This window comes from Hylobates moloch, unplaced genomic scaffold (assembly GCF_009828535.3).
Source record: "Hylobates moloch isolate HMO894 unplaced genomic scaffold, HMol_V3 SCAFFOLD_2, whole genome shotgun sequence".
NCBI classification, from domain to species: Eukaryota; Metazoa; Chordata; class Mammalia; order Primates; family Hylobatidae; genus Hylobates; species Hylobates moloch.
In genome coordinates, this window is record NW_026652277.1 from 125,253,455 (window position 1) to 125,267,980 (window position 14,526).

The window sequence follows — 14,526 nt, forward strand, 5'->3', positions numbered from 1 at the left end:
ACCGGCCGGGCGGGGCGCGGGAACCTCTCCAAGGGGTCTCCAGCCCTCGCGCACTCCGCGGTGGCCCCCGGAGGGGGAAACTATCCTGGCAGCTCAGTGGGGGGAAGCGCGTCCGGGCTGTGATTTCCTTTCCCCGAAACCCCAGCGTTACACCCCCGAGGCGGCAGGCTGCGTTAACCCTCCCTGGGGAACGGCGGCCCTCTAGCCAGGCGACCTCAGGTCTCGCGCCCTCCCACCGCCCAACCTCCTCCCTTCACCCCCATTCATTTTTCCTCAGCGGCTCCTAGGACGGGCTCGAAAACCAACTACACACGCAACCCAGCCCACGTCGCGAAGCTGAGGAGCAGGGCTGGCTTCGGAGCGGGCGCCGGCGCCCCTGGCGCGTGGCGGGGAGGTGGCGGCCGCGGGGGGCGCCGCGAGCCGCCCGTACCCGTCGCGGATGAACAAGCGGCCGCGAACAGCCCCCAGAGCCGCGCAGCATCCGCGTATCCAGTGACGGTGGAAGCCACGCCCGCTCGAGAGCCGGGGGGCTGTCCTCGCCCCCCCACCTTTCCCCTCCCTCCGACCCCCTCCCGGCCGCGCTCCCTCCCCTCCTCCCGCGCCGGCCCCCGGCCCGCCCCCGGCTCGGCTCGCGGGAGGCGCTGGGCGCCGGGGCTGGCGCGCTTTCCCGGGCTCACACACAGCCGCGCACGCACGCCCGGGGCCGCTCTCCGCGCCGGCCCTCGCTCCCCGCGCCCATGCGGACGGACAGAGCGACGGAAGATGGCTGACGACTCCACGGGGCCCCGAGGATGTGGCCCGGCGGTGGCGGCGGCGGGAGCGGCAGCGGCAGCGAGGGCGGCAGGGGCAGCGGCAGCAGCGGCGGCGTTGGCTGCGGCGGCGGCGGCGGCGGCAGCAGGAGCCGGAGCGGCGGCGGCGGCATCCCCGAGACTTACCGAACTACCCTTCCCCGTGACAGCCACTGACGTCCTCTGCCGCTAGAAGAGACCCCGTTTCTCGGCGCCCGCCGGCCCTCCCCCTCGCGGCTCGGCCCGGCCCCGCCAGCACCGCTACCTCCGCCAGCCTCGCCACCATCAGCACCACCTCCACCGCCGCCGCCGCCGCCACCACCACCGCCGGCGGCGGCAGCAGCCATTTCATCTCCACAGAAACCAGACACAAAAACATGGCAGAAATGGAGAAAGAAGGGAGACCTCCCGAAAATAAACGGAGCAGGAAGCCAGCTCACCCAGTGAAAAGGGAGATCAATGAGGAGATGAAGGTATTTTTGGATCTCGGGGGCCAGGGAGACTGAGCTCTTTCTTGCGCCCGCTCCCCGTGGGCCGTGGTATTGATCTTGGGGGTACCGGGGCGCGCTTGTCAGTTTCTGTAGGATGCCCAGAACGGCTCCGCTCCTCCTCCATGTGTAAAGCAGAGGCCAACTCGAGGGCTGCATCCCCGAAATTGTTGCCAACCTCAGATTTGATGAGGGGAGACCACATACTATTTAACCTTACGAACCCCAGGTGGGCACGGACGCGTTTCAGGGCGAGGGCACCGGGGACCCGAGCGGCGGTGGGCAGGGGAAGAGGCTTTCCCAGTGGATGGTGCAGTTTATCCCCCCTTTTTGGGAATCATCCTCAGGGTCCCTCCAAAGTTAGGAGCCTCCTGGCCCGGGGAACCCGGGAGAGAGCTCTATTCCACCCCTTTCCCCCAGCTCACCCTCCTGCTCCTCAATCCCGCTTCCCCCCAACCAACCAGCTGCGACGGCGTGAAGAGCCCGTCAGTGCCCGGCGAGCTGCGGCCCGAGAGGCGCGGGTCTGGGCACGGTCCTGACCGCTCTCCTCGCCCGCCCCCGCCTGCTCCTCTCCACTGGCAGCCTCCGCCTCCCGCTCGCCTCTGCCTGCCTCACTTCCCAGCAAAGCAGACCCCGGCCAGCCCCACTGGAGGACAGCTGTCTGAGGGGCGGCCTTTGCAGGGCGCCTGCCCATTGTTCGCGAAGGCCAGCTCGGAGTCCTCTCGGCGAGGCCGGGCTCCCCGCCAGGCCAGCGGTGCACCAGAGGTGGAGAGCGCAGCAGCTTGGCGCTCCAGCTGTTCGCGTTAGAGCGATTGCACAAGAGCACCGCTCAGCTCCGGACCCCCTCGTTGTCCCCCACCCCCTTATTTTCCATGAAGTTGCGGCGTTTGCCTGGGCGAGGGTTTTATTCTGTGTTGATTTCACGAGTCTCTATTGATTTAAAACAATTTATTTATTTTTCTGCGAGCCATCAAAAAGTAGCAGGTTTGCATTTTGCGGTCTTCTTGGTGTTCCCCATCGTCTGCATGAAATCCTTAATACTACCAGGTGGCTTAGTACTACTACTTGGCCAGTTTTGGTTCAGTTTGTATTTAAAAAACAAGCTGGATGAAAATGGTGTGCAAGTGAGTCAAATTTATTGCGCTTTGACGCTTTCTTCGTTAGAACAAGCATTTTCTATCATAGCTCACGCTTAGCAGGGGACGCATGGATATATATCATATATGTATGCGTACCTAGGTGCATATGCTTAGCTTTACTTTCTTCTCAGAAATGTCAGAAGCAACCTAAATATCAGAATTAGGGGTTTTATTACTGCATAAGGAACTTAGTACCTGGAAGCATGAGGTGCAGCATGAGTCCAACGGAGAGTTAAGGGAGATTTGCCTTGGAAATCAATGCCGTTTATTATGATGGAAACCGCCGTTGATTCCAATGATGGACAGTTTTATTTTTATTTTTTTAAGACCGGTAAAAGTTGTTGTTTTTTGATGGGAACAAAATTCAAACAGTCCATAATAACCATTCTTCCTCACTTACCCTTACCTCCTGTCCTGCATTTCCAGATTACTTTTGCATTTCATTTTAGGTTGGGGGTGGGGAAAGGGGAGAAAGGTGAAAGCCACTAGGAAATCACAACGAGCTCTGGCCCTTTAAAACCCTGCCTAATGTGATCTATATGGATGGCAGCTTTTAAGTTTCATAGGTTCTAGAATTACAAATTAGCTAATTTTAATCAAAACATGTGAAATGTTATCCCGGCTGGATATAAAGGCTGACTGTGCTCGATGCTTGGGGCTCGCGTTGTTGATTTTGGCTGCAGGCGCACTCCGTGGTTTGGGAGATAGTTGTCCTTCTGCAGTATAACAGATGTTTGTCTGAACTGGTGAGGAAGAAACAAAAACAACATTGTGTGAAGGGGAAAAATTACACAATTTTTAGCCGATGCTGCAGGACTAAGTATGGAATTAACCTTGGTGCACAGAATTTCCTCTTTTTAAAATGTTATTTTGCTTCCAAATCACCACCCACTATTTGAAGTTTTAATCCTCACCCTTTCAATCCAGAGTAGCATTAAATAAGAAGTTTTATACAGCAAATAATTCAATTGTCTGTAGGATCAGTATTTTCTCTCTGCTTTGGACCAAAGTAAAATACCCCTAACCAAAAATTTTAGTCATGTTCAAGTATACCATGCCTGAGAGTCTAGTGGAATTGTTTAGTAGGCATTCTTCTAATATAATAGCACCAAAAGTCCTCATTTAAAAAGTGGTTTCTCAAAGTCAAAAGGTGGAAGGGTTATTTTGAGCTCCTTAATATCTTTGTTTTTAATATTAATAATCACATCAACAAAACCCCTCCCCAAACATCATGATACTATTACTCCTCTAGCTCCCTGAACCTAAGTATAGAGTAACATAACAAGTTGGTTGCCGTGTATATAAATGTGTGCAACAAAATGTCACCGAGAACACAATGTGGCCTTGTGCAGCTTCATATCGGTGCCGCTGGAGCTGCCTGGCTGTGTTTGCCTTCATCTGAACGGCTTTCATCTGGACCAGTGTAAACTAAGCCCTGGTAAGTAATCACTGCCCGGCAGAAAGAAAGGAATGTATACAGCTAGCGTGGCCTAAGCTGTAAAAACGGAAACCTGAGCCCCCACCTCGGATCACATATCAAGGCTTGAAGGTAGGGGAAATGAAAGGGGGAAAGAAGAGAGAGCAAATGGAAAAGTCAGCCTGGGAAGTGGAGGATCAGGAGGAGGCCCCCCTTAGGGAGATTTGGCTCAGGGATTAGGGAATTTTATCGTGGTGTACAGTGACCTACTCAGGTTTCAACACTGGTTGGATTGAGTTGCTTTTCTGTGAGCTGAAAGAAAAAGGACTGGTGTGTATGTGATTTTTTTCCCCCTTCGGGTAATAGAAAGGACATTGGTACAAGTGTCTATTTTAAGTACAGCAAATGCAGAGCACTGAGAATGAGCAACAAACTTGCCTCATCACAGAGACTTCCTTCAAGATTTCCTAATTGAGAGAGTCACATATTTATTTTAAAATGGCTAGAGAAGACAAACTGGATGAGGTTTAGCTGACACCAGTAATGGCACTGAAGAGTGTCTTCATGTGGCTGAGAGCTAATGCTAGTTGCTGTTTCACTAGATCAGATATTGAGTTACATTTTCGTTATCACTGGTTTAATGTACATGGCAGTTGTAACAAATTTAAATTTGATACAATATAATTTTGTGTATGAAAAGTACATGACTTGGCATAGCTTGCTTGTAGTGTACTCCCTGAAAATATCTTCAAGTAGGAATGTTTGTCTCACTATGACCTTTACAATGTTTCTTTATCTTTCCTTTTCTTCTTCCCTTATCCTAGTTTTTCCTGATTAGAAAGACTAGTTGTACTAATGTACTTACAATCAATATGCCTTATTTAATTAGTGGCTAGTGGAATTTTAAAAAATCAGACAGCAATGCAGCGTATATGTTTCTAAAGTAAATATTGTGATTGTGTCTAATGTAATATGTCTCAGATATACTGTTAGCTCACATGTATCATAATAAATGAATGTCATGAGGGAATTTTGACATATGGGAAGGTTAATTAGTTTCACGAGTTCATCCAGAACATAGTAGATATAATATAAAAACTAATTTCTACTAGTGGATGTGTAATCCTAAATATATGTGTAAGGTAAATACTGTTGCCCTTAAGGATATATATTTTGTGCACATAGATCTTTTGTGATCGGTAGCTACCAAACAACAATACAACTCAAAATATCCAAACTATGAGTAGAGATTATGAGTCCAGTTTTTGTCTTTTAAAATTCTTTGACAAAACCAGCATGATTAGATCAAGCATTCTGTGCTGGAAACTTTCCTAAACAAACCATAATTAATGCACTTAAATGTTTAACTTCTTTATCAATTGCTAAACTCCAGGAGAATCTGTGTTAAATGTCAGAGACTCTTCTTTGCTGAAGAAGTTTTCTGTCTATAAATATTCTCAGTAAGTAATTTGTACCTAAAATTACGCTTCAGTCCTGATGCCTACAATTTGAGTCAGGCACATCTGTTAGAGTTTAGTAGTAAACTTACCACAAGATTTCCTAGTTTGTTTTCTGATGGTCTCAATTTGGCATTAAAAATAACCTGTGTCAATTGCATAGACAATAAAGCAAGTTGCAGAGCTGAGCTGGTGAGATAAATAGCTTGATTTTAAGAGAGGGAGAGAGAGAAATCAGAGCATGGACTGGAAAAGTCAGCATGTTTAAGTTTGAAATTGGCTCATTATTAAAACAGGTATATTTTAAGTTTTGCTGTTGAAACTCTATCCTGGTGTCAGAAGCATAATTCTCAGAAACTTAGAAAGTGGACTTAGGACCCCAGATCCCACTGTGGCATTCACAAATTATGTTAGACTCCCCCTCTCTAAGCAGTGGCCTCAGGTGTGCCACATGGCAGGGATGGGGACTAATGTTAGTGGGCACATAGCCCTGGCCTCTTGGGAGCAGGTATAAGATGTTCCTGAGCCTTCAGGAACCAAAGGCTCCAAGCTAAACCCATAAAAGACTGTCCTGTGAGAGCTTGGATGGTTGTGTATTATGGTCTGTTCAAACCAGGAGTTTTCTGGGAAGAGTCTCTTTCTCCATCCATGAACTGGTGAGATGTAGGTAGAGCGTCATTCTCTAAACTTACTTATACAACTCGCAGATTCCAGAGACGAGGAAATGGAAAGGAACCACTCCACTTCCTCTCGAATCTGAAATAAACATTTGAACTAGAAGAAAATGAGTCTGACAGACTCATTCCCTTCTGCGTTTCCTGCCTCTGTGCTTGCCAAGCACTGCTCTGAGAAGCCAAGCCCTACTCTCCTTGTGTGAAAGACAGACTTATAGAAACCAAGAGGTAACAGAATTTTTAAAGGAAAGTAAAAAACAGGGCCTTAAAAAAGGGCAAATATTAGTGAGCACAGTGGCTCTCTAAAAGGGAGAGTTCTAGGAAAAGGTAGTCTCTTGTTAGGGTAACCAAATTTTTTATATCTTTATGTAAAATTCCCTTTTATTTACTGAGTCTTTATACTTAACAAAATTATTAGAAGTAGTAGAAGATATAACATCAAAATCCCTAAAGTCTAAAACTTCCTCTTGTGGAATGGGAATTCAGCCACACTTGTACTCTCAAGCTAATAAGATTATTGAATATGTTCCTGAAGGAGAGGGGATATTACAGGTTAGAAGAGGAAAAAAAAAAAACACGGAAGACTTTGTTTTTGATAGTGCCAATTGAAACATGTAAACAGACATGAAAGCATGGTAAGTGAGATTTGCTGAATGTATATTTTAGGATCTGTAGACCGATGGGTGTTAATATCTCTTATATAACCAAAGGCCTGTGGAACTCTGTGCTGCATTAAGGCCAGTGACTTTGGCACAGATAGGAAAACAATGTAACACGTCTTAGTGATTTTTTAAGGCAGTTCTGCAGCTGTGAAAGGACACAGCTGCACACAGCTGTACACCTGCCATGCCTGCCACAGTGTTAGCCTGAGGGCTGGTATTCATAATTTCACAGCATTTGTTTGACCTTTTTAGGACATTTGATGTCCTAGCAGCAGATTAAAATGTGGGGACATGATTGTCTGCTCTGTTTCACGACGAGACAGTAAAACACCATACATTTTATATGCAGAACCACATGATTTTGGTTTCATATGCCAATTATATAGCCATCCAATTTAGGATATATCAATAAGAGAGTAAGACTTTCTTTTCCAGCCTGTTCCAGGTCAGAGTTGGGTATTAGTGTTAATGATGTGTCCTCTGCCTTAAAATCATTGTGTTGTGGCTAAGAGCAATTCTGCAAAATGAATGAAAATGGAGCATAGGAACCATCTTCAAAGAATTTCAGGCTCGAAAGCTGTAGTTCGGGTAAAAACAGCAGGGTTCAGTATATAAAGTCTGCACTGAGTGGGAATCTGGCCACCCTTACTATTTCATGCACATTGATGACCCTCTAGTGGGTCATCTGTGGGGGTGGCTCGTCCTAACTATACCGTTGGATCCAGTGGGATCATGAATGTGGAAGTACTTTGTAATCTGCAAAGGGCTCTTCAAATATTTCTTTTGCACTATTTAAATTTTATGTCATGACCTTTTTCTTGGCAGAACCATAAAATAAAACTGATCCATTGGGTCTGTGTTAAGAAAGACAGCTCAGACTCAGCCCTGGGCCAGGCCGGAGAGTAGAGCTAGAAACTGACTTCTAACCAGATTCAATTCCTGCTTCACTCTGGAACTTGAGCAAGGCTTCTGCCTGTCTTCTGCAAATTCCCTTTCTTTATCTCTATTAATGAGTCCAATGATGCTTAATAGATATCTACTCCAGAAGTAAGTCGGAGCATATGGAGATGGAAAGGGAGATAAAATGTTTTTCAGAAATAACCATCGTTCTACTATTCATAACCTTAACTAGCAGAGATAGTAGCATTTTTCCCCCATGCTTTATAAATTGTTTGGAATTGGGAGTTTCTTTTTCCTTTGAAAGCGTTTCTCATGTGCTCCACTTTCTTGGATAATGGGTGTCAGAATGTTTTGAAGTTAAGTAATGTAACCAACAAATCCTTTTTATTGTCATTAGGACTGTGACTATAGCTGATGTAATTGTCTATGCCTGAGACTATGTGTTAATTTTTAATTAAAACTAGTTTTTTATTTTTATGAACATAATACATGGACATGACAAAAATAGTAGAGTAGGCAATAAAAATAAGCAAAAAGAAAAAGCCTGTAATTTTCCCACCCAGACACAATTACTGTCAACATTTTGATATATGTCTTTTCATGTCCTTTCTCTATATATGATATATAGTTTTTATAAAAAAAGATCTCATACTATACTAACCTTCCTTTTAAAACTTAATATACTGTTAATAGCTTTTCATGGCAATAAAAATTTATCTACAGTATATATTTTAGTGGCAAAATAGTATTCCATTATATGCCCAAACTATAATTTATTTAACTAGGATTCCTATTGTTTGGCATTTAGTTTGTTGCTAAGAAAACAACGCTGAAACATGCATATTTCCATAGCTGTTTTCCTAGAATAGTTTCAACAGTCCCTAGAAGTAAAATTGCCAAGTCAAAGGGTATGTACAATTTTAAGGCTTTTAATGCATAGAGTCAAATTACTTTTTCTAACAGTTATAGCAATTTAAATTCCCAATAGCATGAGAGTGCTTACTAATACTACATGTTATAATTTTTAAGCTTTTACATATTTATTTTTAAAATTAGGTTTTCCTGAATTTTATTTGATCATTTCTCTGTAACTGTATTTAAGTAAATATTTGTGACTGGATTAAGTGCTAAGCATTGTGTTAGGTGAGGCATAAAATGAAATTAAAGGTTCCTACCCTCAAGTAACTTACATTGTTTTTGGAATAGATGACGTATTTTACTAGAACTGGGACTTGCAGTGAAAATAGGAATTATGTTTATGGGGAGGGGAAGGGCATGACTTGCCCCTCATTGGGTGAGTGATTGGGGGCTCTCTGAATACTTCCTGCTGTCTTGGGTAGAATACAAATTTGAAAACACATTGGCATTCAGTTTTGCAAGGCCTGGTATGAAAAAATCAGTATCTGTGTTTTAAAATCTACTTCTCGTTTTCAAAATAAATAAAATCACCAGTTCTTTTTGAAGATTTTGAAGTACTTGTGTTTCAGAGGTATTTTGCGAATTTGTAATTACTGCTATTTTCAAAGTGTTTTGAAGTCAACTCTTTATTATTTACCTGGTAAATGTTCAATCAAAAATCACGTAGTGTCATTCACAGCTCCTCAGAAAAAAAAAAAAATCATGTAGGTTGAACTTTGACATTTGTACAGTACTTCCAGTTGAATAAGGAAGGTGTTTGATGAATATCCTGGCAGTTAAGATCCAACAAAAATTATTTTGCTGGTATAGGAAGAACTCAGGAGGAGTAAAGAAATAGTAAAATTTCATTTCCACCTATCTTTCTGTGACCTTTTGTTTTTGTTTTTGATTTAATTCTCAGAAGAGATCATGCTTTCAGACTAAATGTTAGGATTGCCTTTTTTCCTTATGAACCCTGGAGGTGAGAGAGGAGAATTGGAGAGGGAAGGAAAGAGGCAGGGAAATTAGGTATTAGAAGTACAAAGCAATTAGAGTCAGATGTAGTATCAAAACATCGCAAAATGAGGAGATTCCATTTTAATTGTGAATTTTGAGCACCCCTGTTAAGGAAACTAGAGGTCAATGATCAAATCCAAAAGCAAGCAAAGTCTCAATGTAAGTAAATGTGCCCTGTTTAGAAATCTCTTTATATACGATACTGACACCCTCTTGCATGATATCTTTGCAGCTCTGTGATTGGTCCGGGAGGTAGCTTCTTTGGAATTGCGGATACATTGGGAAGTACAGAATTTATAATAGAAAGAGACCTGGCTTAGGAATTAGAAGATAGGTATTTTAGTTTTGACTTTACTAGATCTCTCATGCCTGTCTTTTACCTTCTTGATGCTCTAATTTTCTGTCGTAAAAAGAGGATGTCATATAGGTTCACGAAAAGTTTATTGTAGAAATCAAATACCTAACACATAGGGTTATTGAAAGGATCAGGAGAATTGAAAGATATAGCAACACTGTAAAGTGCTATAAGAGTATTAGACATTATTATAATTACAGTGACCTATTTTCCAAACCCAAATTGGACCACATGGTTAGAGAGATGATTTTTGTGTCACTTCCAAGGGCAAGAAGCAGTCTGCAAAATGTAGTTCAGATGCCAAAATATTGAAATCTCTGGCACATTTTGATGATTTATGGGAGCAATGATAAAATATTTGAAATAGTGACTCAGTAAAATTCATGAGGTATGATCACTGTAATTATGAAATTTCTTTGCAAGAGGTATTTTATTTCTTATATAAGTAGAAGTTCTTTGATTTTACAGAATCCTAAAACTGGGGGGGACTCTTAAGAGACTCTACTTCATTTCCTGCCCTAGGTCTTCAGGAGAAATGCTGGGTAAAGATTTTGAAGGAGGCAGATTTCATAACCTGCCTTAGTTCAGTGGCTTGTTTTATTACTGAACATCCTTATCTCAAAAATATCTCTGCATTTTAACTACTATTACCTTTGTTGTTTTTCACATATATATATATATATATACGAAACACGTATATATATATGAAACAGGAAATGAATAAGTTTTTTAATAGGAAATTCCTTTTTAAGGGATAATAGTACAAAAAAATGCTGAAAAGTAACTGTTGGAATTGTCTGCTAGAAAGACTTGAAAATCTTTATAGGCCATAAACATTAAATTCCTGTCTCTTAGAATATATTATGTTTCTTCAGGCACAGTAGCTCACACCTGTAATTCCAGCACTTTGGGAGGCCGAAGTAGGTGGATCACTTAAGGTCAGGAGTTTGAGACCAGCCTTGCCAACATAGTGAACCCCGTCTCTACAAATATAGAAAAATTAGCCGGACATGGTGGCTTGCACCTGTACTCCCACCTACTTGGGAGGCTGAGTCATTTGAGCCCAGGAGGTGGAGGTTGCAGTGAACCAAGATCATGCCACTGCACTCCAGCTTGGCCCACAGAGTGAGACCCTGTCTAAAAAAAAAAAAAAAAAAAAAGGAAAAGGAAAAAGAATATGTTTCTTGGATGATAACGTTAAAAATTTATTTTATTTACTTTGGTTTAGCACCATAATGAACACCTGTGACATCTAGCATCAAACTTCACCTTGATATTTAAATTTTTAATTATTATTATTTTTTTTTGAGATGGAGTCTCTCTCTGTTGCCCAGGCTGGAGTGCAGTGGCGCGATCTCAGCTCACTGCAAGCTCCGCCTCCTGGGTTCACGCCATTCTCCTGCCTCAGCCTCCCAAGTAGCTGGGATTACAGGCGCCCGCCACCATGCCCGGCTAATTTTTTGTATTTTTAGTAGAGATGGATGGGGTTTCACCATGTTAGCCAGGATGGTCTCGATCTCCTGACCTTGTGATCCGCCCGCCTTGGCCTCCCAAAGTGCTGGGATTACAGGCGTGAGCCACCGCGCCCGGCCTTAAATTTTTAAATTTTTGATTCCTTGGAGTCCTTTGGCTTCTTCATACAATATTATATACAACAGAAGCAATAGTCATTTCTTGTAGCTGTACTACAAAAGACTTTGGTGTTCTTTTTCTCTCTTTCATCTTGCCCCTTTCATGAAAGCTTTGAGATTTATGGCTTGAAGTTTTATAAATCTTTGTTTTCTGCTTTTGTAGCAATATATCAAAACATTAAGGTGTTTATTTTTATTTTCCATGACAAAAAAGGGAATGTTTTAGAGTTTATTTACCCTGACATTTATAGTAACTTGAAAATCATGGAATAGATCAAGTTCATATTGATTGTTCCATGAAGCCTCTGACTTTTCAACACAAACCATAAACTAAACTGATGCAGTTTTGATGCCCAAATAATGTGAATTTGGTGTTAATATTCCAACTGAGGTTTCAGTTTTTACCCAAATGTCTAAAACTTCTGGATCCCATTCCTGGAACTGGTTCTGAAAGGCTGAATGGATTTGCAGCTGGACTAAAATCTATATCCTTGGCTAGGGGGTTGCCCCATAATTATGCATTCGTAGCCTTTGTGTGACTTCAGAGGCTAGACAGAAACAGGAGAAAGTGGCACCCATAGATGACCGGTCTGTAAAACTGCATATAGTCACTAGGATATATGTAAAAGATATTCTGTCTTGGCACAGTTTTCAGTTTTCTTAGAGATTGGGGCAGATGGCACACAGACCAATAGGATGGCTTGCATTTGGCTTTTAATGCTTTTGGGAATTGGTTTTTTGATGAAAAGTATGAGCCTTATCCTTGGAGATTTCTGCTGCCAGACCACTGATAGAGGACCTCTATTTGTGTGCCTAGGGATTGTCATTCTCAAGTCAGGCTCTCACCTCAGTGAAGGAAATTAGGTGTTGGGGAGACTGATGCCTCATTAAAGGGATCTCTTTTGATTGAGTGGGGCAGTGTTCAACCCAGTCCTCCTCAGTGATGTTCCTAAAGTTGCTGAGCTTATTATTCATATTGATCATATCTTTGTGCATTCATGAAAAGAATATCTATTTAATGTGGACACGACCAGCCATCAGAGAGAATAAATGCCTCACTAAAGCTTGATATGACTGACTGTTGGCCTTGCGGATGGTAACACTGAATCAATCTGGCTAGTTTTTTCTTAATTGTTAATGCACTGTACCATCACAGATTGACCCAGTTGGAGTTCAGAGCTTAAGTGGGTACTAAAGCAAAAAATCTAGCATTGTGTGGGTAGTTTGAAATGCCAGGTTTGTTTTTGTGGAGTCAGTAGTGTAATGTCTTTTATTTTTTATGCAACCCCTGCTGAAATTTAAAGTCGTGAAATTCAAGAAAACACGGAACTCACACGTTGAGACTGTGCACACTCTGGCTTAGCCTTGGTGCTTTGTTTCAGGTATATAAATTATATATCGCAGTGTAATTCAGAAATGACAGCTTCTAAGAAGGATAATAAAAGATTCTTTGAGCCACAAAGGTTAGAATATATAGTTTTTCTGGCTCAGCTTAGGAAGCTCGTGGTTCCCTGCGAGATAGGAATGTTTAAGGCACACATAAGCATTAAAATCATTAACACACAGAGCCTTACATCTTGTTTCCAGATATAGCAATTGATAAGGTAAAAAGATATAGTCACTTTAATATAAGATATTAAATCTGTCCAATTATACTTATTATTTTCAAAGTATGATATCCATAACAACAGCAACAGTGATATTATCTTACATTTATGTATTGATTTATAGTTCGTAAAATGTTTTCATACATTATCCCAAATGGGCTGGCTAGTAACTTTAAAGTTATTTGGTACTTTTATGTTACTTGTCAGAAGATAATCTTAGTGACCTTAGATTTTATGGAAAAAGAACCTGTCACTAATGAAATTTATTGAAAAAACTTATGCATTGATTTTTTTTTAAAAAAATTTTTCTGCGATGGAGCCTTGCCCTGTTGCCCAGGCTGGAGTGCAGTGGTGTGATCTCAGCTCACTGCAACCTCTGCCTCCCAGGTTCAAGCGATTCTCCTGCCTCAGCTTCCTGAGTAGTTGGGATTAAAAGTGTGTGCCACCAGGGCCAGCTGATTTTTGTATATTTGGTAGACAAGGGGTTTCACCATGTTGCCCAGGCTGGTCTTGAACTCTTGACCTCAAGTGATCTGTCCGCCTCAGCCTTCCAGAGTGCTGGGATTATAGGCGTGAGCCACCGTGCCTGGCCTGATTTTTGAAAAAAACTCTTGCAGAAGGAAAAAAATAAAAAAGAAAGACCCTTGTAACCTTTTTGTAACCTAGCTTTCTGTATGGTATTGTTAACAATTGTGAAAGTTTTCTTTGTTGAAATTTGGCTTTATCTGCGATAAGAGTTATGTTAAGAAAACAACACCTAAATCAGAAAGCAATTTTAATTTAAATTGATCTGAACCACAAACGGTTGTTTTCATTTTCAAAATCTTTTCTTAGCTGTTTTTGTGATTCACCTTTCAATATTTTTGTATTGATGTTGGATATAGATTTTATAGACTAATATGCTAAAATGACTTCCTGTTCATAGGCAAAACTAACAAATACAGTACCTTTTTTGTCTTATTATCTTTAAATTACAAATATCTGAAGCCCTGTCATAATTGAATGCATCATCCTAAGATTTAAAAACATTATCGTTTTTGAACATGATTTGAAAAATGAACACCACACTAGGGGAAGTGAGGCAGGGCAGCAAATAAATGGGGTAGGACAAGCAGAATTCAATTTATGCATTCTTTTCAAGTAGTTATTGATTATAGAAATAAGTAGTAGCCTATGCTTCTCTTTCAGAACTTTGCAGAAAACACCATGAATGAACTCCTTGGCTGGTATGGCTATGATAAGGTTGAATTAAAAGATGGTGAAGATATTGAATTCAGGAGCTACCCTACAGATGGGGAGAGCCGGCAGCACATTTCTGTTCTCAAAGGTAATGACATTTAATGTCCTTTTGTTCATGCAAAGAAGGATTAACTATCGCAACCTGCCAGAATTGAGTTGCTTTGGGACTCATTTTGTTGATTATGCCAATGGTTGATTTAAACATACATCCCCAATAGTGCTTTCCCATAAGCAGAATTCTGTAGAATATAAAAG

General features: G+C 42.0%; 1 protein-coding gene across 2 annotated transcripts in view; it reads left to right on the forward strand.

Moving 5' to 3' along the window:
• The first annotated feature begins 640 nt into the window (after positions 1-640).
• SOBP (sine oculis binding protein homolog) overlaps positions 641-14,526 on the forward strand; it is a 171,208-nt gene continuing 157,322 nt past the window's right edge. The window contains exons 1-2 of one of the 2 annotated variants that reach the window (XM_032156032.2): positions 641-1,261; positions 14,221-14,359. In XM_032156032.2, coding sequence (XP_032011923.1) covers positions 1,166-1,261; positions 14,221-14,359 — 235 coding nt within the window. In that variant the 5' untranslated portion in view covers positions 641-1,165. The remainder of the gene's footprint in view (positions 1,262-14,220; positions 14,360-14,526) is intronic. The other variant, XM_032156023.2, reaches the window with a different exon arrangement.